This window comes from Palaemon carinicauda, chromosome 21 (genome assembly GCF_036898095.1).
Source record: "Palaemon carinicauda isolate YSFRI2023 chromosome 21, ASM3689809v2, whole genome shotgun sequence".
Classification (NCBI taxonomy): Eukaryota; Metazoa; Arthropoda; class Malacostraca; order Decapoda; family Palaemonidae; genus Palaemon; species Palaemon carinicauda.
This window is the reverse complement of record NC_090745.1, coordinates 86,449,602-86,474,716: the sequence shown is the minus strand read 5'-3', so window position 1 is coordinate 86,474,716 and position 25,115 is coordinate 86,449,602. Positions and strand designations below refer to the sequence as shown.

The window sequence follows — 25,115 nt, the reverse complement described above, 5'->3', positions numbered from 1 at the left end:
TGCTAGAATCAGCCAATCATCGAGGTATCTTAATAGACGAATGCCATTCTTCTGAGCCTAAGACACTAGGGTGAACACCCTGGTGAACACCTGGGGTGCTGTTGCAAGACTGAAGCATAGTACTTTGAACTGGTAACGTTTGTTCTCGTGTATGAATCGGAGATACTTCCTTGAAAGACAGATGGACTGGGATCTGGAAGTATGCATCTTGGAGATCCTGTGTGCACATGAAGTCCTTTGGTCTTACTCCCTGGATGACTGTGTGTGCTGTCTCCATCCTGAATGTAGTTTATAGAACTAACTTGTTCAGGGGGCGAGAGATCTATGACTGGTCTCCAGACTCCAGACCCCTTGTTCACAAGAAAGAGTAGACTGTAGAAGCCTGGAGACCCGTCGAGGACCTCTTGGAGAGCGCCCTTCTACAGCATGGTCTGGACTTAGGCCTGGAGAGCACCCTTCTGCAGCATGGTTTGGACTTTGGCCTGGAGAGCCAGCTCCTTTACAGGTCCCTTCATATAGGAGGTCAATGGAATTGGATCACGAGTCAGAGGAGGTACAGATTGAATGAACAGGACTCGATACCCTACTGCAATCACTGTGATCGTCCAGGGATCTGCCCGGTGGGACTGCCACCTCTGGACTGATGAGAGGATTGCCCTCCCTAGCGGGAGCGGCCACCTTGGCCGCCCCACCTACCACCTCTTTCCTCTAAAAGGTTTGTTGACCTTTAGGTCTTAAGCCTGAAAGAGCCACTTAAGACACCTTAGCAGGACCTGGACGTTGAGAAATTTGATGTGTTGGGCTGATCTCTAGAAGGTTGGGGAGCCCTCCCATAAGGCCGAGAAGTCATAGCCCTGTGGAGGAGAGAATCCTTGGAGAATTTCCTCACCTATCAGCTGCTCTTTTTACCTCTTCCGGGTCGAAGAGAGAGGATCCCTCGAGAGTTGAACTTCTAAGTGGCAGAACTTTAGTTTTGGCACCTGCCTTTGGAATCTCCCAATCACGGTGTCCCTTTTCTTTAGGATTGCATTCGCTCACAGGTTAACCAAGTGGTGCGAAAGGAACTCCAGAGTCCGGATCCCAGGCAAGAGGAAAGATTTCAATGACCGCCTTGTAGACTCCTTGGACAAGTCCTCAGATCTTACAATGTGGCCTAACGACCCCAACCATAGGCCAACTCACGAAGCAGCCGGCATGGTATACTTAGCGCCTCTCTCTATGTTGAGGAGTTCAGTTGCGGAAAGTGAGGCACTCAGTGTGGAAAGTCTCTGCACGGAGAGATCCCTAGTAATGGATTCTACTGAGGGGTCAAGGGTTAGGAAAGAAGTGGGCTAATTTTCAATCTTATAATACTTCCTTTGCATTATGAAAGGAAGTGGAAGAGCCCTGGAAGAGGAGCCTGCCCTCAGAGAGCTCAATGCACCTACTATCTGAGAGATAGCTTTTCTTCTGGCTGCTGTCAATCCCTTCAACCAGGGCAAGACTGCACTAGTCTTAGGGGGTAACGTGAACGTCTTCCTCACGATCGTGACTGCCTTCTTCGCGATCATGACTGTCTTCCTCGCGATCATGAGCGCTTTGTTCGCGACTGCAAGCACCTAGCTCGTGATAGCGGGCATCCAGATCTTGATCGTGAGCGTCTAGATCGTGATCGTGAACTCTTAGCTCGTGAATGATTGCCAATTTTGAGCATTCAGCTCATGAATGTGAGGACCTTCGTGAAGAAGAGCGCCGAGATTGTGATGACCTGCGATCTCTTTGAGGATCATCATCAGATCGTCGCGAACGACGTCCTGAGGGTTATCGTCCGGAAGGATGAGATGATGAGTCGCATCCAGAAGGATAAGAAGATAACGAGTCTCATCCAGATTATCGGCGAGCAGATGGAGCGCTGGCCACCAGATGATCATTCTTCCCAACTTCCCCAGCAGGCCAGTGTCAAGTGCACGAGGTGGAACCTTGCCTGTGGGGAGAGACAAAAGACTGGGTTAGGTGATGAAAGAGCTTCAGAATGGAGAGAAGGCTTGTCATCAGCAGGTGGGCCGTCGGAGATGCATGGAAGGGCCAGGAGAGGGCGAGAGATGGACTTCACAAACATCAAGAGCATCAGCTGTCGAAGCAACTGGCGAAGGATGTCTCCGTGCCCCATGCTGAAGGAGCTGTAGTAGAGCTTCCTTGGAAGGGGGAGCAGATACTCCCAAGGACGGCCAACCCGGCTGCTGGAGGTGAAGGTGCTCCTCTAGGGGAAGCAACAAAACCCCCAGTACCCTGAGGTTGCCATGGAGTTAGTTGGTCTGCGCTCCTACTCAACTGCCCTCCAGAGGAAGGCAAGCGAGGAGGAGCTTTGGAGAGAAATCCAAGAGTGTGAGAAGCAGCAGCCCAACGTCTCTTCGCCCCTGAGGAGGATCCTGGGGGAGAGATTTCTCTTTTGGCCTTCTTCCTGCAATGGCCAAATTTCTCCCACTGGGAGGCAGGCCACTCCCCACTCTCTTTGCAGGGCGAACCCTGCTCACAGCGACAGCCTCTACAGGTTGGGCACAGCGAAGGGGGGTCGGTATCTGCCGATGACATGAAGGTGCTGAATGAGCACCCTTCGCGACCAGGAGAAGTACGCATGGGAGAGTCAAAGAAGGAACAATCACACCTGACAAGAGGAAAAGGAATTGCATAAAGCGATTAGTCGGGGCAAACCTTTAGGAGGAGAGAGCACATATGTCCAGTCTCTACAAGCCAAAAGAAAAAAAAGTGATGTAGTTCACCAATGAGCAAGTAGATATAGGTGGCTGGATACACCCCAGTCACCCCCTACCCTCCCCGCTATAGCGGTCGGGTAGAGTTGCCACCTTGCATTAAAAATCTAATGGCTAACCTAGCTTCGCAGAAAGATTATCCCTATAAATAACGTAAGGTTTGTTAGTGAAGGAACAAACCTTGTTACTGTACCATGCAGAGAACCCAAGAGTCCTTAACACTTTGGTGATCTGATGAAAAGTTTCTGCGTCAATAAATTATTTGCTGTGTTTGGCATCAAATACTAATTTTGCTAAAATATTTATTAAAAATCACTGTGTATTCCAAGGAAGACAAGATCTGTATGCGAGTGAGGACTGGGGTTGGGCCTATTCGAAAATGTGTACAGAAAACAGTTAGCAACAGCGTTGGACTGGTCAACCAAGCGTTCAGTACCCAGGAAGCATTCACCTTATTATAAGTGTCAGGAGCTGTCATGATACAATTTTTTCTTACGGCATACTAACAGTAATCAGGAAGTGCTTTTGCATTTTTTATTCATAAAAGGTGATATTATACATAGCTTCCATATAAAATTAATTCCACTTAAAACTATTATGTTTTTTTTATGAATATTTTAAAAAACTATCTTACGTTGTTGGCAATGTGAGAAAATAGTTTCAATTATAAAATTTATGTCAATTATCTGTGAAAACTCATAGTAAGGCTTCTATCATTGGAATTTTGATATTCCACATATTTTGCTCAGCAAAATATTTTAAACAAAGTTTAGATTCTTAATGGAGCTTCTTTGCATCAAGTCTTTTAAGATAGACATACAGTGGGCCATTTTCATTCTCCGCTTTCTCTCTTTCCTTTTCATCTCTCCTATTGCACTGTATACTGTATATTGTTGTTGTAATAACATTATAGGCCTACTATCCAGTATAGCACTAGTAATAAAATTAACAATTATAGTAAAACAGTAATGAAAATAAATATAGTGAAAAAGGAATGAAAACAATAATTGAGCAACATCTATAAATACTTGCCTTATCTTCCCATTCATGTCTTCTCATGGATTCATCAACAACACTTGCTTTGAGGTTGTCGAAGATGTTATCATGATCTCTAGAGGTTCTAGCTCGATCCATAAAGGCTCTAAACTCTTCTTCTAATGTTTCCCATCCAACTTCAACACATTTCTTTGGTAATGTTATGTCAGCCCATTGCTTCAACTTAATATCAGCTGTTGTGTTAAAAGTACCTGGAATATGAAATGATAAAACTTGAACATACAAGTTAAACTATTGCAACATTATATGATCTATTCTTTAACAAAAGAGATTATGAAACAGCCAATGATTATTCCTTTTAATTATATTTTAATTATAAAATAAATTTTTGAATATACTTACCCGGTGAATATATAATAGCTGAGCCTCCGGCGGCTCGACAGAAAAACACACCAAAAACTCGCGAGCGATCGCTATGAAGGTTGCGGGTGTGCCCACTAGCGCCAACTATCGGCCAGATACCGCATATACATGTAAACAGACCCAATTTTTCTCATCCCGCTGGGTCTCTATCGGGGAGGAAGGGGGGGCCTTTAATTTATATATTCACCCAATTTTTCTCATCCCGCCGGGTCTCTATCGGGGAGGAAGGGGGGGCCTTTAATTTATATATTCACCGGGTAAGTATATTAAAAAATTTATTTTATAATTAAAATATCATTTTTAAATATTTAACTTAGCCGGTGAATATATAATAGCTGATTCACACCCATGGTGGTGGGTAGAGACCAGAGTTAATTAAGTTTACAGCGTATATGCTTAGAGTTTTTGACAGTTATATCATAACAAAACCCAAATATATAAAGGTACCTGGTAAGGAAGTTGACTTAGACGATTACTCTGCCTTATTAGTCTGTCTTCCTCACGAAGCCCAGCGATCCTCTTAGGATGCTGAAAGACTCCCAAGAGCTGAAGTATTAAGGGCTGCAACCCATACAACAGGACCTCATCAAACCCCTAATCTGGGCGCTCTTAAGAAATGACTTTGACCACCCGCCAAATCAACCAGGATGCGAAAGGCTTCTTAGCCTTCCGTACAACCCAAAAAACAATATTAAAAACATTTCAAGAGACAGATTAAAAAGGATATTGGAATTAGGGTAATGTAGTGGTAGAACCCTCACCCACTACTGCACTCGCTGCAACGAATGGACCCAGTGTGTAGCAGTCCTCGTAAAGAGACTGGACATCTTTTAAGTAAAATGACGCGAACACTGACTTGCTTCTCCAAAAAGTCGCGTCCATAATACTTTGCAGAGATCTATTTTGCTTGAAGGCCACGGAGGTTGCTATAGCTCTAACTTCGTGCGTCTTAACCTTAAGCAAACATCGGTCTTTCTCATTCAAGTGAGAATGAGCTTCTCGTATTAAAAATCTGATAAAATATGACAAAGCATTCTTTGACATAGGCAATGATGGTTTCTTAACTGAGCACCATAATGCCTCAGATTTACCTCGTAATGACTTAGTACGAGCTAAATAGAACTTAAGAGCTCTAACAGGACATAATACTCTTTCCAGTTCGTTGCCTACGATCTCTGATAAGCAAGGAATATTATTATTATTATTATTATTATTTGCTAAGCTACAACCCTAGTTGGAAAAGCAGAATGCTATAAGCCCAGGGGCCCCAACAGGGAAAATAGCTCAGTGAGGAAGGGAAGAGGAAAATTAGAAAAATTCTAAGAACAATTACATTAAAATAAATATTCCCTAAATAAACTATAAAAACTTTAACAAAACCGGAGAAAGAGAAATTAGATAGAATAACGTGCCCGAGTGTACCCTCAAGCAAGAGAACTCCAATCCAAGACAGTGGAAGGCCATGGTACAGAGGCTATGGCACTACCCAAGACTAGAGAACAATGGTTTGATTTTGGAGTGTCCTTCTCCTAGAAGAGCTGCTTACCACAGCTAAAGAGTCTCTTCTACCCTTACAAGGAGGAAAGTGGCCACTGAACAATTACAGTGCAGTAAGAAGAATTGTTTGGTAATCTCAGTGTTGTCAGGTGTATGAGGACAGAGGAGAATATGTAAAGAATAGGCCAGACTATTCGGTGTATGTGTAGGCAAAGGGAAAATGAACCGTAACCAGAGAGAAGGATCCAATGTAATACCGTCTGGCCAGTCAAAGACCCCATAACTCTCTAGCGGTAGTATCTCAACGGGTGGCTGGTGCCCTGGCCAACCTACTACCTTCAAATTCAAAAGATTTTGGCCAAGGACGAGAAGGCAGTTCATTTTTGGCCAGGAAACCAAGTTGAAGTGAACAAGTGGCTTTTTCTGTAGAAAAGCCGATGTTCTTACTGAAGGCATAAAGTTCACTGACCCTTTTAGCCGAAGCCAAGCACACTAGGAAAAGTGTCTTGAGGGTGAGATCCTTCAGGGAGGCTGAATGTAATGGCTCAAACCTGTCTGACATGAGGAACCTTAGGACCACGTCTAAGTTCCATCCAGGAGTTGCCAAACGACGTTCCTTAGAGGTCTCGAAAGACTTAAGGAGATCTTGGAGATCTTTATTGTTGGAAAGATCTAAGCCTCTATGTCGAAAGACCGAAGCCAACATGCTCCTGTAGCCCTTAATCGTGGGAGCTGAAAGGGAGCGAACCTTTCTCAGATGTAAAAGAAAATCTGCGATTTGGGCTACAGAGGTACTGGACGGGAAAGTCACCATCTGTGTCTTGCACCAGTCTCGAAAGACTTCCCACTTCGGTGAACCACTCTCTCGCTGGCCAGAGGGTAGCAACCAACGTCAACCTTGTCCCTTCGTGAGAGGCGAACTTCTGCAGTACCTTGTTGACTATCTTGAATGGTGGGAATGCATATAAGTCCAGAAGAGACCAATCCAATAGAAACGCGTCTATGTGGATTGCCTCTGTATCTAGGACTGGAGAGCAATAGATTGGTAACCTTTTGGTCAACGAGGAGGCAAAGAGGTCTATGGTGGGTTGACCCCAAGTAGCCCAAAGACTCTTGCCCACGTCCTTGTGGAGGGTCCATTTCGTGGGTATCACCTGACCCCTCCGACTGAGACAGTCTGCCAAGACGTTCAAGTCCCCCTGGATGAATCTCGTCAACAGGGAGATGCCTCGATTTCTTGACCATATGAGAAGGTCCCTTGCGATCTCGAGCAGCGTGAAGGAGTGTGTGCCTCCTTGCTTGGAGATGTACGCCAAAGCTGTGGTGTTGTCTGAGTTGACCTCTACCACTTAGTTTCGAAGAAAGCTTTCGAATATCATCAAGGCCAAGTGGACTGCTAATAGCTCCTTGCCGTTGATGTGCATGCTCTTCTGACTTGAGGTCCACAGACCCGAGCATTCCCGACCGTCCAGGGTCGCACCCCAACCCAAATCCGACGCGTCTGAGAACAACACGTGGTTTGGGTTCTTGACTGCTAGGGATAGTCCCTCTCTCAGACTGATATTGCTGTCCCACCATTTCAGGCATGCCTTTACTGGTTCGGAGACTGGGAATGACACCGTCTCTAACGTCTTGTCCTAGTTCCAGTGAGAGGCTAGATGGAACCAGAGAGGCAGAAGGTGTAGTCTCCCTAGTGAGACAAACTGCTCCAGGGATGAGAGAGTCCCTAAGAGACTGTTCCAACTCCTGACTGAACAAACGTTCTCTTTTCAGCATTAGTTGGACTTCGAGCAGGGCTTGTTCTATTCGGGTGGCAGACGGAAAAGCCCGAAAAAACTGGACTGCGAATCTCCATCTCCAAATATAGAATAATCTGGGATGGGATCAGTTGGGACTTTTAGGTTGACCAAAAGTCCCAACTCCCTGGCCAGACTCAACGTCCAATGTAGATCCTGCAGACAGCGAAGACTGGACGATGCTCTGAGAAGCCAGTCGTCCAAGTACAGGGAGGCTCGGATCCCCGATAGATGGAGGGATTTTGCCACACTCCTCATGAGCCTCGTAAACACGAGAGGAGCAGGACTGAGGCCAAAGCACAGGGCTCGAAACTGGTACCCCACATTCCTGTAAACAAACCTCAGAAACGGTTGGGAATCCGGGTGTATAGGAATGTGGAAGTATGCCTCCTGAAGGTCGAGAGAGACCATCCAGTCGCCTTCCATTAATGCTGTCAAGACAGCCTGGTAAACTTCATCGTGAAGTTTGTCTTGACAATGAACACATTGAGCGCACTTGCCTCTTACGTACTCCTGCAGTGAACATGGCTGCCAGATCATTGGAGCCATCCCTGAGGGACTTGTTCCTGCAGAGAACGTGGCTGTCAGATCATTGGAGCCATCCCTGAAAGCCTTGTTTATGCATGACATAATTGTACAGCAAAACTTCAAACGCTCGAAAAAACTCCTAACAGGAGATGGTCTAGCTCTGAAGTCGACCATAAAATCTTGGAGCGTCTCATGGCCAGGTGCCAGGGAGAGTCTATGAGGTTTGAGAAGTCTATCTGGGCAGAGGCAGGAACTCCCAAGCCGAGAACTTCTCCCGTGTCATATCAGACTCTCGCTCGGTAAGCCAGCTTAAAAGTAGGGAAAGCAAAGGCTGTCTCCCCCAAACTCCTCCTGGTGATTAACCAGTCGCCTAGCAAACGTAAAGCTCTCTTAGAAGAGCGAGAGAGCACTAGCTTATAAAACAACGGCTTCGAAGTAGCTAGGCCTAGTGTAAACTCTGACGTTTAGGCGAACGAGGAGCAGCAGTTACAAAAAGATCCGGACAAAGATCCTTAAAAATCAGCATGATTTATTTAAAGTCCATAGAGGGCTGAGCAGCTTTAGGCTGCTCTCCGTCTGACAGAGTCCTCAAGGGAATATCAGTAGGAGGGGGATCAGCAACTTCCTCATCTGAAGGAACCTTGTCCGACAATTGCCGAGTCTCAAGCAAGGGAGAGACCTGCCGTGGTGGCAATGCTTGACAAGCAGAGTCCACACGCAAAGGAGCAACAGTAGCAGTCAAGGACGCTATGTCATGTAACTGCTTAAAGGACTGACCAGTAACAACAACAGGTGCGGGAGGACGTTCGACGTCAACTCGAGACTGCCTTGACTGCTTAGACTGAGCAGTCAAAACAACTCTTGACTGCGGTGCTTGACGCTCAACGTCAAAACAAGTCAACTATGTTGGTTGGTGAACGTCAACAAGAGCAAGCGGCAGCGGCTGAACGTCCACAAGCGGCTGAGAGTCAACACGGGACTGCATCGAGTGAGGCTCTACAAAACACGATTGACGTGACTTTGTAACGTCAATGTCAACAGGACAAGCAAAGGCTCGTTTGGGCGGCTGACGGCCAGGATCTCGATCAGCTAAGCGGCGAGGATCATCGTGAACCTGCTCAACAGAATAGTCCTCCATAAGAGAGGCAAGCTTATTCTGCATGTCTTGCCGTCCAACCCATTTAGGATCAACGGGAATGGTTGCGGTAAGAGACGAGGGTAACGTCTGTGACTGCAAAACCTTGCCTACAATAAGACTCTCGGAGCCTGTGTTACGCTTTTGTTTAGGCGGTGAGCAGTCTTCCGATGACTGCATAGGGTCAGAGCTGTCATAATGATTACAAGCAGGACGCTGGACCTGTCCTGAAAGGACTGACTTTCGCTTATAGGGCCTCGAAACCTCTTCACGGTTTCTTACGCGAAAAGCCTTCGGATGACGAGGAGAAAAACGTCTCGCTCGTCTTATGGTAGAGGCGGTGTTGATGAGACACGCCTGAAAACATAGAGGGAACGTCTGTTCGCTGATCAAGTCCTCTCGAACCCATAAGTCGTACGACATTACTTCTCCCCTGGGCTTGGGAGCTTGCAAGAGGTCTCGGACTAGGCGAACGACAGGCACGAACAGACGAACCCTCGGTCGCAACACTGATAACACTTTGCGCAATTATCACTTTATCACTACGATTTTCTGTTTTGCACTTACTTCACTGAAATCGAATCTTTCAACAATTCACATTAGGTATGAATAAAACTGATTTCTACCTGAAGCACGCAATTCTACCCTCATCAAAAGGTTATAATTGCGAAATAAGTCGTATAATGTAAGCACATTAATACAAGCAAAAAACAGTAAACATATATTAAGATAAAAAGATCAGTGGCTGGGAAGGAGACTAAACACTAGTTCATTCAAAACTACGTTTTCAATCTCTCACCGTAAAGTGCCTTGGGACGAGAATAAAAACTAAAAACGTTTTATTCTTTCTCCCCGTACAGAGACTAGGGACGAGAGTATTAACTGACTCGAGAACAACGTTACTCGCTTGGGACGAGAATAAAGATCGGAACGTTCTCTCTTCCTCTCTCCCTCTCCGTCTCTCTCTCTCTCTCTTGATTTCGCAACGAAGAGAAAAGCCCACTTACCTTTCGTCAATAAACAGGTTATTTGACCAAAGGAAAAAACCTGAAAGGTTTTTCAATTAACAAGTACCTTTAAAATAGTATTTAAAACATCTAAGTTTGAAAGAAGAATGAACAAAACGTCAGAATCGATTTACTCTTTCTGCAAAGTGAAACCGTGATTCTCTCTCTCTCTATCGTAACGATAGAGCGCAAACTGCGTAGCATAAATAAGCTAAACGTTAGTTCATCTTTGAAACAGTACGAAGACTATTCAAAGAAAATCTTTCATAAAATATCTACTAAAAAATATTCACTTGTTCTGTAAAAGTTATTTACGATTAAAAGGGCTCAACGTTGTTTAACTTCGGTTTCCAAGTTAGGACCGCCTACTCTCGGATTAGGGGAGGAATAGGAAAGGTCGCAAATAAACAAATCATTAAAATTTATCTTGATGTTTATTATAAATGGAAAGCTAATCGAAGAGGCCTAATAAAGGCGGATGAGATATAAAATATATAGAGGAAAATCTATAATTAACTTTCACTGACCCTAACAATTTATAACGTGATAAGATAATTGCTAAAAGCCTAAAACACACTTCCGTACTAAGGGAAGGGTCGGCCATTTAAAAGTCAAAGAAAGTCCAAAAAACAATCCAAAGTCATCAAAAATTAAATCTATCCAAAAACGAGTTCAAGATTTAAGTTGAAGATAAAACACCTACACTGCGAAAGCTCAAACCAAAAGGAAGTACTTCACCAAATATGTTGAGAAAACTCCAGGTTATACAGCGAGTATTGATACGTCTTGTCGTTAAGGCCGACAGAGAAAAATTGGGTCTGTTTACATGTATATGCGGTATCTGGCCGATAGTTGGCGCTAGTGGGCACACCCGCAACCTTCATAGCGATCGCTCGCGAGTTTTTGGTGTGTTTTTCTGTCGAGCCGCCGGAGGCTCAGCTATTATATAGTCACCGGCTAAGTTAAATATTTAAAATGTTATTTTCGGTGAAATTCAGCACATTTCGAGGACTGCAGTGAAACCAGAGTATGGCTTGCCAGAAAAACTAGGTGTAAAGTGCATTCACAAAATGCGGGGAACAACAAGTAGTATTTCAACATTCTACTTGGCTGTGTAGCAATTTGCTCCAGGGCATGCATATTCGGGTAATTCTGGATTTTTTCATTATGCCTCTATTGTACCTAAAGCAATTTTTGTATTAGATGAGTTTGGGAAGAAGTACAAAGGCCTTTATTTTGTCTAAATATTTTATTTTCAAAGGTAGGGTTTGTCAAACAAACTAATTTTTTGCATACAGTATTCCCTTATCTTTTTTTATTATTTACTGAGGATGGTGCATATTTAAAAGTTTTTAAACATTATCATAGCCTTTTTATCAAAGAATCAAGTAGTATATCTTTCTTGCATGTTCTTCCTGACTTTCAATCTCAAATCAGACTCAAGGAAGGGCGATCATTCCAAAATCAGTCCAGGCAGTATATGGAGCAAAATTAAGTGCAGGTAAGAGGTAAAAATGCAAAGCTGATTTAGTTATAACAACTATTTAAGGACAAGTTTACGAATCAACCCCAATTAGCTGATCCATTGAACTAAAGTCTAGGGGGTAAATAATAACCAGAAAATTAAAAGGATTAATTGTTAAAGAGGAAAGAGGGTGATCAGAAGAGCAAATGTATGAATACCCTGCAAGCTAAGTGTCTGAGATAAGATCACTTTACAGTTGAGACAGGAGATTTCGTCTTTGTTTGGTTTGCATATCCCACACTGGGATTAGAAATTTGAAAAAGAAGAGATTTGTACTTTGTTAACAAAATTATTTCCATGTATATTTAAATTACTGTGCTGAAGCTAAACATGACTAGTATTCAAAAAAAATTAAGCAGGAATGCAGAGTTAGTTCCAGTTACTTATATAATCCCTAATGAACCAAATAGGGTATTTAAAAATAATAATTTCAACCACTCTTAGCAAAAATAAGTAACTGGAGATCACTCCCTATAAAAAAATAATGCTATGCAATACTGTTGTCTACTAGAACATTCATTCTAAGTTACCAGAAAACTTATGAATATGATTTTTCCCAGCTCTATTCAAAAGTTTAATTCTCATTCATATATAAAAGTGTGTAAAGCTTTACAATCCTATAAAGCTATGTGCTTTTAAACAAGTATTCTAGTAAAATAATTCTAGTCATAATTTACTGAAAATTACAAAATACTTTACCAGAGTTTTCAGTCTGTGCTGCTGGAAGGTAAATATTCTCAAATATATGTGTGGCCATTTTATCCCACAATTTTTTTGACAGAGCATCTTCCCATTGCTTAGGGGACACTTGAGAAAGATTCACAACTTCATCCAAAATTTCACCACGGGCCTTCTCAAACAGCTCATCACGGTCTAGTTCTCTAGTTCTGTCATAAAGAAAATATTTTTTTATAAATAATAAACTACCTTATTAATAAGAATTTGTTAGTGTACTTAATTGTATTTTTGCATGAACTCAAACCCTTACTACTTTTTTGTTTCTCACCCAATTTTTTTTAACTTGAAAGAACATTTTAAAGAAAATTTTATCCATAAAAAGTTGTACAGTGAAGATTTTCTGGGCATTATGATTTTTCTTATATGTATTCTTTTATCAATGTATAGAAGTCACTTTTAAAGGGGACTTTTTCATTTTTCTAAAAGGGAATGTAAAGAGTGTATGCTGTAAAATTCACTGTTTCAATTTTTAATAACAAAAATGGGCGAATATTTAAAATAGTAGATATATTTTTTCAAAATTTCACATTGAAAAATCAGGCTTCATTTTTTTTTTAAATTGATTGAATAAACTATTTATAAACTTTATTAAGTATAAGTATGGGCTTTAAGTTGTAATTTTCTTCACCAAAGGGGATCATATGGACAATCATTCTATTTCAAGGTTATCTACAATACATTGGCGAGCCCGTTCCCTCAAATTAAAAAGATATCGCTCTCAACATTATGTACCAATACACACACAAGCAAAACGTGGCGAGCATAATATATTCTCATCTGTGTATTTTCCTGCAGAAATTTTACGCTTTTGACATATTTATTGTCTCCAACACTTTATGCATCTTTCTGAATAACCATAACATAGAAATGGTAAATATATAAACATAGACAAAGAAATGCAATATCACAATTTAGACATGCAGTAAACTTTTATTTATGATACAGACACTATTAGAAAACTGATAATACATTTCTTAGGAAATCATATAAAATGATGGAGTTATTGTATATAAGATACTAAATTCCCTGGATTTTTTTAGCAGTCAGTAAATAAATAAGTAACCAGATTAGACAAGGACCAAATACAAGCTTAGATGAGCTTATATAAAAAAATTAAAAGGACTTTTCAGCAATGTGTAGGTTTTTTCAGTGTAACAACTATTTGAAACATAAAATAAAGTGGAACCTCACAAAACACGCGCTAAATAGAGATAACCATTTTATCAGTTAAACCTGTATCAGTTCTGACTTGACGTTGCTCTCCTTGAATATTAAATATAAAAATAAAATCCAAGTTACATTGTTTTATCACATCTTACGTCAGTGTTTAAGTCATACAATAGCAATTATCTACTGTACTGTACAATACTATACTTTGCATGGAAGCCTATTAATGTAATTATCAGGTTTTTCTAAAATGATAACTTACAAGTACTTTTTTGTCTTCAGTATGTCTAAGGAATATATAAATCACTTTATAGGGCAAAAATCAACTTGTGCCAGGTCTCTTGGAACCAATCAACAAATTAGGGTGGGGGTATTATTGTACTGACCTCATGTTCATATACATGGTCATCCTCCTCCCCAATGACTAAGGTCAAGAGGAAAGAATATTAGTTTCAATGTAGAGAGTGAATTATGTTGACCTTAACCACCAGATGTAAGGTGGGGGAAGAAAACAGGAAATTTTTAGCTTTTTGGGGGAAGCGTTGATATTAAGCCATCATCAGGGACAAAGCTATATGAACATCAGGTTAGTATAGAAGTAAGCAATTTCATTACAAAAATTCAATTAATATAATTATTAAAAATTTACTGTCTTAAAATCTCTAAAGTAGGATGAAATTATATACTGTGCAACATCTTTAAAGGAATAATAGTGATACTTGGATAAGAGCTGCAAGACCACCAATGTTAACCTAAGCCTACTTAATAATATACAGCATGTTAGGGTTATCAGTAACATTTATAAAAGCATTACCTTGGAAAATTATTTTTCCACTCTGTTTCCAGATTGAAGCGAGTTGCCTTGAAAGCATCAGCTTGTTGTTCAACTGTGTCTCGCACCATCTTCCAGAAGCATTCAGATACTGCAAAACTTAAATTTCTTGTTGTGCACTGATGGCTATTGATAACACCACCTCTGTAAAAAAGAAAACATATGATGTCTTCAATATTATACTGTACAGTACTCCCACTTTTTAAATAAATACTAGGCAAAAATGTTTTGTACAGCCCTATCAAAATGATGCAAGAAATTTTCAGATTGCAAAGCTCTAGTAAATTTTGTTAAATGTATAGTTATCACATACCTGATACATATTTCTTGCATTTCTGAATTCCTTCCATACTTCTATATTAAAATTTGTTGAAAAATAGGTATTAGCCAATGTTTTTGGTAGGCATTTTTTTAAGTATTTTTTTTTTTTTAGAAACTTTTAATTGCAATAGCCCACTGCGTAATCAGTAAATTGACCACACTCTTAAAATCTACAAAAAATGTGATAGTTGACAGGGAAGTAAGAAAATGTGGTCCTCCAATCCCTGGGTGCTTAAAGGCCAAATAGATCAAACTTTGTATAGAGTGAGAAAGGTGAAACTAGATAGTGGGAAATAAATTTTATACATCAATAAGTAGTGTGTTTACACAAGAAAATCAATTAATATAAAAAAAATAAATTGTTGCACTAAATATATTACAGGTCAAATTGCAGTTGAGGTGGTAATAACTGAGTATCTAAAAACCACAGATTAACTGATTAATATAGGAGGTTTAATCTGAAACCCTTGGGATTGAATATCATGCCTTTAATTACCTATCTATATAATATACAGCAATGTAACAAAACTAAAGTTTTTCGAAAGTATGAAAATTATAAATCATTTGAACTCAAAAAATAATTATTAGACCACATTGCCAATAGCCACTATAGGACCCAGAGGCCAGTAAGTCTTATAAGTAATTCAGGACTTTTCAAGATAACATTTAGCGAAAACCTACTTGTTATGCCATTGAACTACCTCTTCTTTTCACAGAAAGATTTCTGCAAAAATCAAGAGATGTAGCAACATTTCTAACATCATGAACCTTAACATTTAAGTTTTTTTTGGAAGAGGACAATTTGGAACTCTAATCTCACACAACAAATTACCAATACTAGTTTTATCCAAATAATACTGAACAGCTCTTACCAGAGAAAGAAATTACTTTCTGATGCAATGCTTCTATTTATTTCCAAAACAGGGGATGTGAAAAAAAAACTGTAGCAGACTCTTAGCCTTATAATAATTTTTTTACTCTGAAGGAGAAAAAAAAGACAAAAACATCCCATGCTCTAAAGCTTATCCTAACCCTTTTACCCCCCAACGCTATTTGGAACTTTCCAACCCTTAACCCCCAGGCGTTTTTTTTTTCAAGCACATTTTGAAATATATATTTTTTTAAATTGCTTTAACAGCCTTAATTTTCATCATAGAGAGCTCAGGTTGGTCTCATTATTTTGGAAAATGCCTGAAGTTTCTCATAAAGTTATCAAAAATATGCAAAAAAAAATATAAAAAAAAAAGTTTTTTGCAAGGACGTACCGGTACGTCCATGGGGGTAAAGGGATGAGTTTTGTGAAACGTACCAGTATGTCCATTGGGGGTAAAAGGGTTAAAAGATAGTGCTTGGAGTTCACTTATGCATTTAGTTGACCCCAATGCCAATTGGAAAAATTTTTTATCTGCGAGATCTCCAAGTCAAAGATTTTCCAACGGTTCAAAAGTTGAACTTTTTTATATTTTAGACTGCATCCAAATTCAATATTAAAATTACTAAACACACCCAATATTATAATACAATAAAACAATTAGATCTAATCCCAGACTAGTCTAATTTTTTCTGGCTTTTATCTTTAATTAAAAGACGATTTTCTTTTATAAGTTGAATAGTTTACATGAACAGCTGCTAACTGAAGATAATCTTTTATATGATGAATTGAGAGGGAATTATATTCTTTTCTTCATACCGGTTGTTCAAATCACACTTATGCCCCCTGTATTTGACAAAAATCAAATGAGGATCACTAAAACCCCACTATATATCCTTTGAACATCCCTCTTCCCTAATAAAGGGATTTTGACGAAGGAAAAATCTATTTCTGGGCTCCGAGCTGTGCCGCCCAGTGAAATACTCCTAAAGCACTATTTCCAAGGAATATAACTGCTATATATTACCAGAGAAAAAAAGCATAGGAATGCCAGGTTGAACCCAGCTCGCTCACCTATAAAAGGTGTCTGTATAATATACTGGGGCGTGATAATTCACAACCAGAGGTCTCGCACTATTTAGATATCTCCTCTTCAAAATCCCCGCCACAGCGAGGTGCCGATCAACACTACTACCACTAACCCAACCCACGCCAGTGACGTCACTCCCCATAGCACCCAAGGTTTGGGGCCCATGTTGGGAGGGAAGTCAAGGGAGGGTTCACTGGGCGGCACAGGTCTCTCGCCCAGAAATAGATTTTTCCTTCGTCAAAATCCCTTTTCTGGGCTCCGAGCTGTGCCGCCCAGTGAAATAGTACCAGAGAAATGGTCCCAAATCTTGGAACAATACCTGAGGAAGTAAAATAAAATTCAAAATAACAGGTAAGAGGATAGCAAGACATAGTTGATTAAGGTTCACTATGTTCAGGAGGAATCACATTCCCTGCTGCCACTGTAGCAAATATAAGGCTTCCAGAGGTTCTAAGCAGTGGCGTTTAAATACTGTTGGAGACTTCCAGCCTGTATATTTAGTAAGTCCAGTGAAGTTCATAGTAATTAACTGAGGTAGCTACAGCTCATATATCATGGACGTGAGGGAGTGATGTGGGAATGATTCTAGGTAGCCCGTTAATGAAATGCAGGATCTGCTGTCTGAGTCCTTTCAGGATGATGGTTCCTCACCATCTCTAATGGGTAAGGGCCCTGAGGACTGAACGGGAGATATGTTTAAGTAGGCTTCCAGTGTGTTTACTGGACATAAAGATGGGTCCTGCGGAAGTGGGACAATCTTCCAGGGGAACCGTCTGTCCTGGGGTCCTCATTTTCGCTAAAAACCTTTTGTCAGGGGAAAGGAGTACTTCCCCTGACGAGAGAAATTCAATATGACCTGGATCTCTAGACAAGGCTGAAAGCTTGATATTCTGGCGCCAGAAGTCAGGTTCATTAAGAACAAGGATTTCCTAACCAATGGAATATAATGGCAAGTCTCGTTAAGAGTGTCTGAAGCCAACTTAAGTACGTCATTCAGAAACCAGGAAACTGGTTTCAATCTGGCGCAGGTTCTCGGGATGGATGAGAAGTATGAATCTGTAAGGGCAATATTAAAACCAATTGTAAAACCTTCAAGGCTGACTTAACTTGTGGTAATAGTACAAGTCGCTAAGTCTGATTCAAATAAAATTCTGAAGAAGGTTACTGTCAGATTCATAGTCATCGTCTCAACCTTTGAGTCCCTTAAAAACTGGCAAGTTTCATAACAGCCGAATCATACTGTCGAAGGGTGGATCCCCTCTTATCTGATTCTAAAAATAACGTATTTGAGGATCAATATCTGCACCTCTTGAGCTGCAAATTTCATAAAGTCCATAAAGGTAGGGCATTCCGAACTTGAGGAAGCTAACACACTGCGAGTTGTACTGCTTGTGTTAGCATTGGATTGGGGATCTGTCGAGGTGGAGACCCGGTTCCACCAGAATGGGAAACCCGTTGTTCTTGGGCCAGATGGGGGCTACTAGAGCCACTTGGCCTTTGAAAGTCCTGAGCTTGTCTAACATTTTCATCGACAGATTTATTGGTGGGAATAGGTAAATTCTCTCCCAAATGTTCCAGACTAATGATATTGCGTCTGTGGCGTAAGCCCGAGGATCCGGCTGGGAGCTACGTAGCACTCTAGTTTGTAGCAGGACTCTGTTGCAAACAGATCTATCTGGAGATCCGGAACCTAAGAAGGAATCCAACTGAAGGACTTTGGGTCTAGTGACCACTCCGACTCCAGCGGAGTTGTCCTCAAAAGTGCGTCCGCCACTATCTATCTAGAAGAAACCTGATATCTTGGTTTTTGGCTGGAGCTGGTTGCTCAAGGTCAAAAATACCGCCAGGGCCTCTAAAACATTGATATGAAGTTGGCGGAATATTGTCGACCAGAGTCCCAGGACTTTCTTGTACTGAAAGTATCCCCCCCCCCGCCTGTTAAGTAGGCGTCTGTGTAAATGACCAGCTTGGGGGTGGATATTGTAAGGAAACGGATTTGCCAGATTTTGACCTTGTCCATGGTTGAAGTCTTTTCTTCAGAATTGGTTGGAGTCGAGCCCTTTGTCTCGATATTACTCGTTTTCCTGGAGTACCATACTCGGCTTAAATCTTTCAGTCTGGCCTTCAGTAGTATATCTGTTACTGAGGCAAACTGGAGGGCACCCAGAATTCTCTCTTGATTTCTCCTGGAAGACAATTTGTCTTTGAGAAAACGTATTGTGTTTGCTATATCGTTCCTCTTGGCTGTTGGGAGACAGTGTGTGGGAGCATAGAATTCATTGAATCCTAACCATTGAAACTTGTCTTCGGGACCAAACGAGACTTCTCGAAGTTGATTTGGAACCAAAACTGTTGTAAGAGGATATCACTCTGTAGTTGCTGTGAGGCAGTTGCCTAGTTGAAGCCTAGAAACGGACGAAAATGCCTTGCTTTCGGAACATGATAGCAAACGTCTGCAAGATCCATAGAGGAGGTGACGGCCCCACAGAGAAGCAAGGTCCGCACCTGAGAGATGGTCAGCATGTGAAACTTGTCGCATTGAATGTAAGAATTCAGAAACGACAGGTCCAGGATTACTCTTCGCTATTCTGAGTCTTTCTTTGGCCCGCTGAACAAGTGATCCTGAAATTACAAGCGATTTACTTTCTTTATTGCTTCCTTTAGCAATAGATCGTTTTCATATAAGACTAGCTCTTCCGTTGGATGTTGATGAAAAATGGTTGGTGGAGGGGGCCTTTCTATCCAACTCCACCCCAGATCTTTTGGAAATTATGCTGAAAGCCCAAATGTTGAACGTTCAACGGTTCCGGAAGATGTAAAGTCTTCCCCCTACATGAGAATTCCCAATGATTTGCTGCGGATTTACCTCCTCGGCCTCGAGAGTAGCTGTTGCAAAAAGTTCCTCTCGAGCTAGCGCCTCTGGCGCGCTGGTAACCCTGGAAAGCACCCTGAGTTTCAAAGGTGGGCCTAAGGGCTGGGGAAGTAGCATAGGAGGTAGTTGCTACTTGGGACGCAAAGAAGTCGTAGGAATCAGACAGTAAGGTTTGAAGTAATGATTTCGTCAAGACCTTAAAAGGTGGTTCTTCTTCATACATTAAAGAGGTCTTTTCTGCCATTGTAGCCGAGTTGATAGGTCTACTCAGGCGCATACAGGCTTCGAACTCGAGGCATATCAGGGATTCCGGAAGCCTGGGTAGCCACTCACTGAACTGAATGGAAGCACAGTCAGCGCTTAATTTACCCGATGTGAAGGTCGCCGGGGCGTTAGTCCAGCAATCGTAATCCCCCGGGGACAGGAGGGAAGTCGGATGCGTTTCTTTCAGCTGCGGTAACGGCTTGTCCTCGTTTATTGCCTGCTGAGCAAGGTCCGATATCTTAGTGACACACGGAGTAGGGGTTTACTCCTCCACTAGAAACATCGTGTACGGGCTCTTGTGAGGTGTTAACGTAGTGTTAACACACTCCCACTCGTTTAAGGGCCGGACCCAGGTGGACTGAGCCTGCCCCTTTGGGAACATTTTGGTTTCTTTGGGGACCTTGTCAAACCTTACGAGTGTCTCCTCGGTAAGGAATGCGAAACCAGAGAGAGGGAACTGTTGACCCGGCGGGTAGAATTCAAAATCTTCTACAGTCCGGGTGCCAAACCCTTCGATGGTTAACATACCATCTTTGAAGGGAGAGTGCAAGGCCGCCTTCCACGGATTGCTTTCAACGAATTCCGGGAGCTTAGAGGCATCCGGGATGATATATTGTGCTGTTGAGGTAGCCCATAACAAATGAGACCCTGTATGAGGCTATCTGGTTTAGCACTCTCTCTCTTCCCCCTAAAGGGCAATAATTCCATTCAATTGTCAAGTTCACAGAGGTACCAGGAATCTTTCATCATATAATTCGTGGTGACTCGGTATGTGACACGAGGTTTGAGCCAGTGAGCTACAGAGGTCCGTAAATTATATATATATGTATATATATGGATAAATATCAACACAACATCGTGTTCAAATAGAAATAAATTTCTACCTCATCCCTGGGATTGGTCGCTGGCCTCTTCTAATGAAAGGTCAGGTTGAAACTAACCATGCCACGAGAGGCCATGCATCAATCTTGAAAGGGCTGGCGGATCGAAGGGAGCCTCCGGGGTCGTAGGTTTCAGGCCGGGCTTCGCTCTCGACCCAAGAGAAGTCTTAACTGGTTTGGTGATTTGGAAGACCTGTGAGTCTTTGGTAGGGGCTGGCAGGTAGCTTTAACTTTAGGGACAACGGGACGTGGCCCGACATCAGCCACGTGCTTCCTTGAAAACCCTAAAAAGAAGAGACACAGGGTCTCTTTGCCCTGACACTCCAGGCAAACCCGCCAACCCAGATCTAAAGAGTCGCCAAGGTAGAAGTCATGGAAGACTGCGAGCTCCGAAAGAGGGTATATCGTTACTAATGAACAAGGTAACTCCGTTGGGAATGTAAAATAAATAGATCGAGAATAAATGTTTAAATCGATCAATCACAAAGGAAATAAAATGAAAATCCCAAAATATTATATCCGAAGTTATAATTATAGATAGTAACGACAGGGGCACCTACAGTGTCCCATAGTAGGGTAGTAACCCAAAAAGATCCGGGTGTTCCGAATTCTTAAAATAGACCGGTATGAAACCGGGACAAAAGGCTATGAACCAAATTTCGGACCGGTATAATAACCGGGGAGAAAACTTTTCATAAATTAACTGACATTGTCAAAATAATTCCATAAAAGGTGAAGATTATCAATGAAATAATATTGTCATAGCGCGAAATATACTATCCCGTCAGTACTGGGGAAGTATAGAATAACATAAAGATACATAAGTATCCCATAGCAGTTCAGTAACCTAAAGAGATCCGGATGCTCCGAATTCTTGAATTAGACCAATATGAAATCGGGACAAAAGACTATGAACAAAATTTCAGATCGGTACAGTAACCGGGGAAAAACTTATCATAAATTAACTGACTTTATTAAAACAATTCCATAATAAGTTAAGATTATCAATGAAAAAATATTGTCATAGCGAGAAATATACTATCCCGTTGCTACTTGGGAAGTATAGAATAAAATAAAGATACGCGAGTGTCCCATAATAGGTTAGTAACCTAAAAGGATCTGGGTGTTCCGGATTCTTAAAGTAGACCGATAAGAAACCGGGACAAAAGGCTATGAACAACTCTAGGACCGGTTTAGTAACCGGGGAAAAACTTATAAATAAACTGACATTGTTAAAACAATTCCGTAATAAGTTAAGGTTATCAATGAAATAATATTGTCATAGCTTGAAATACACTATCCCGTCGCTACTTGGGAAGTATAGAATAAAATACAGATACGTGAGTATCCCATAATAGGTTAATAACCTAAAAAGATCCGGGTGTTCCGGATTCTTAAAGTAGACCGATATGAAACCGGGCCAAAGGCTATGAACAACTCTAGGACCGGTTTAGTAACCGGGGCAAAAATATAAAAAAACTGACATTGCTAAAACAATTCCGTAATAAGTTAAGGTTATCAATGAAATAATATTGTCATAGCTTGAAATACACTATCCCGTCGCTACTTGGGAAGTATAGAATAAAATACAGATACGTTAGTATCCCATAATAGGTTAATAACCTAAAAAGATCCGGGTGTTCCGGATTCTGAAAATAAACCGATATGAAATCGGGACAAAAGGCTATGAACAAAATTTTGAACCGGTATAGTAACCGGGGAAAAAATTATAAAAATTAACAGACATTGTTGAAACAATTCCGTACTAAGTTAAGATTATCAATGAAATAATATTGTCATAGCGAGGAATATACCATCCCGTCATTACCATGGAGGTATAAAATAAAAAGGGATGAAAAAGGATGCAAAAAACAGTGATGAATAATTATAATCATAACTAGTTCCGGGGCCCCCGGGGCCGGGGAACAGGGTTGGTAAAGTAAACTTAAAGTAAACTTAAAGTAAACTTAAAGTAACTTAAAGTAAACTCAAAGTAACCTAAGATACATCCTTAAAATACATAAATAGAAAACTCCAGTTATGATCTAAAACTAATGTCTGTAATTGAATAGGGCTCCCGGAGGAAGGATATTAATCAAAACTGTGTCAGTGTCAACAGATCTTGTATTTAAGAGCCCGGAGGCTCCGATGTCTGATGACGGGAGGGTACAACGGGAGAGCGCGGGGGGAGCCAATGGAACCCCCACTACCCAACCGGAGGTACCGGGACGAAGGTAATGATTCATGTAGAATATAATATAATGATATGGGATATTAATAAGTCCTATGCGGACGATAATAGCAGGAGGTACCGTAGGTGGGGACACTCCTAATATAAGTGCTCAGTCTTACAACCATAGCTAAATCCAAAGGTTACACCAAGGTGCAGTTATACCGACTAATCACGTGTGATAGTCCCCGGTGGTCCCGGCCCTCCCCCTCCCCCGACCGATGACCAATCGGGGCAACGGGAGGGGGGGAGACGAAAAACGCCCGGTATGAATGAGACTAAGTCACACCCCGTGGGTACACTCAGTCCTCAATATGTCGGAACGTTGAGGGAAGACTGAGGAACAAGCATACTTGACCCGTATGTCATAACCAACAACCATCGAGTGAGAGGAAGGGTGTACACTGGAGGAGGGGGGGGGATGGAATAGCCTCCCCAACCTGTGGGGGGGGGGTATGGTACCGGGGAATCACCAGTGCGTAGTGGTAGACAGGGCTACCAACTGGAGATCCCCTCAACATGACATGAAAATCCCAAAAATATGATCATAACGGAGTAAAGCAATAAATATAATATCAATGCACAAATACATAAACATAATTAATGAATTAAAAGCGAAATCACGTAAGTAAGGTTAGGCATGCAGAAATAATATGGCGAGAGAGGGACTCGGGCGAGTGGTAGGGGAGGAAGCATGACGCCATCAGCAGATGGAAAGCAGGGCCATCAGCAGATGGAAAGCAGGGGTACCAACCTAGTTACTGAAGCGGTAGATCGAACAGTAAAAACAAAAACAAAAACGCGAGAGTCCCACTTGAACCAAATGTAAAACTAGGTGGAGCGTAGTAAAACTAAAAGGTTTAATAATAATAAGTGAGATGGTCGTCTTCCTAGAACTAGCGAAACAATCTCAATGGTGACGCTATCCACCAACATGCACGAATGCAGGCATACCAACATAACCTACTCCTTGATGAAACGCTAACACTGATATCATAGGATAACATAAAATTAATGCTAGATGAAAGCATAAAGACGGTGTACTATATAAATGTAAGGAAAAAACTCCTAAAAGTTCGAACGAATATTAATGACGGACGAACTAACGAGAAAAAGGGCAGAGCCGAACCATGAACGGTAACAACGGGGACGCCGTTCATATAAACACTTCTCAATTAATAAAAACAGAGGTTACACTGCCCAATCTCGCTAAAACTCATGGATAAAGTACTTAACTTCGATGGGGTATCTTAGGAATCGGCCATCGATTATAAAATAATGATAAATCCAAGGGTAAATACGAGAAAAAACATGTTGGACTTAATAACAACAGGTGCTATAAAGGAGTGACGTCACTGGCGTAAACTATAGTAATCGGTGAGTTTCTATAGAATTTCCTAGAAGAAAACAGGATTTTTTTTTTATTTTTCTAAGGTAAATGTCAAAATTTATTTCTATTTTTCTATGGTATATGTTAAAATTTAACGAGCTTCAAGAGACAAGCAATGCAAACACTAAGGGAGGTTCATGGAAATAATATACACTATATATTAGAACACAAATTATACATGGATAATAAAATTCCATTTAGCAATTATGTTAAGGGGTATTGAGAATAATTTTCTTCATGATAAATTATAAAACTAAAGTTTAATAGAGCTCAAATTTCAACCTCTATATACCAATGTAAAAAAAAAAAAAAAAGGAGTTCTTACTTGAATATTTTTGAAGTTCTGAAAAAGGATTCTTCATAATCCTTTATTTCTTGAATAGAATCTTCTTTGCTCCCTCTACCAGTGACCACAGCAAAGTATCCTAATGCCTTCATAGGAAAGAGCTTCCCAGAAAGAATCTTCCTAATCTAGAAAAGTAAAAACTACATATAAACATTGATCCAACATTGGAAAGAGCTCTCGTTTAAACATAATTTCACTTTGATGTTAATTTATTAGCATTACAAATTTACTCCCTCTATGCATTACACTGACTTAACATCTCATTTTTCATTTCAAAGAATTAAATGCAAAGCAATCTAGATATAGATCTAATAACACACCCTACGTCTAAAGTTGATCAGTAAAAAGATAAAACTAAAAGAAAGCTACAAAAAAATTCTATTCCCAAAAAACAATTTTGTTATGAAATACAATAGACAGTTTCTTAAGTTGATTCAAACAGAGACATATAAAACC

At 41.0% G+C, this 25,115-nt stretch overlaps 1 protein-coding gene across 5 annotated transcripts in view; it reads right to left on the bottom strand.

Annotated features, from left to right (window-relative positions):
- Window positions 1-25,115, bottom strand: part of Opa1 (Opa1 mitochondrial dynamin like GTPase) — a 163,286-nt gene that overhangs the window by 27,150 nt on the left and 111,021 nt on the right. For all 5 annotated transcript variants that reach the window (XM_068345078.1, XM_068345080.1, XM_068345081.1 and 2 more), the window contains 4 exons: window positions 24,639-24,784; window positions 14,377-14,538; window positions 12,357-12,544; window positions 3,783-3,997 (listed from right to left, as the gene is read on the bottom strand). In XM_068345078.1, coding sequence (XP_068201179.1) covers window positions 3,783-3,997; window positions 12,357-12,544; window positions 14,377-14,538; window positions 24,639-24,784 — 711 coding nt within the window. The remainder of the gene's footprint in view (window positions 1-3,782; window positions 3,998-12,356; window positions 12,545-14,376; window positions 14,539-24,638; window positions 24,785-25,115) is intronic.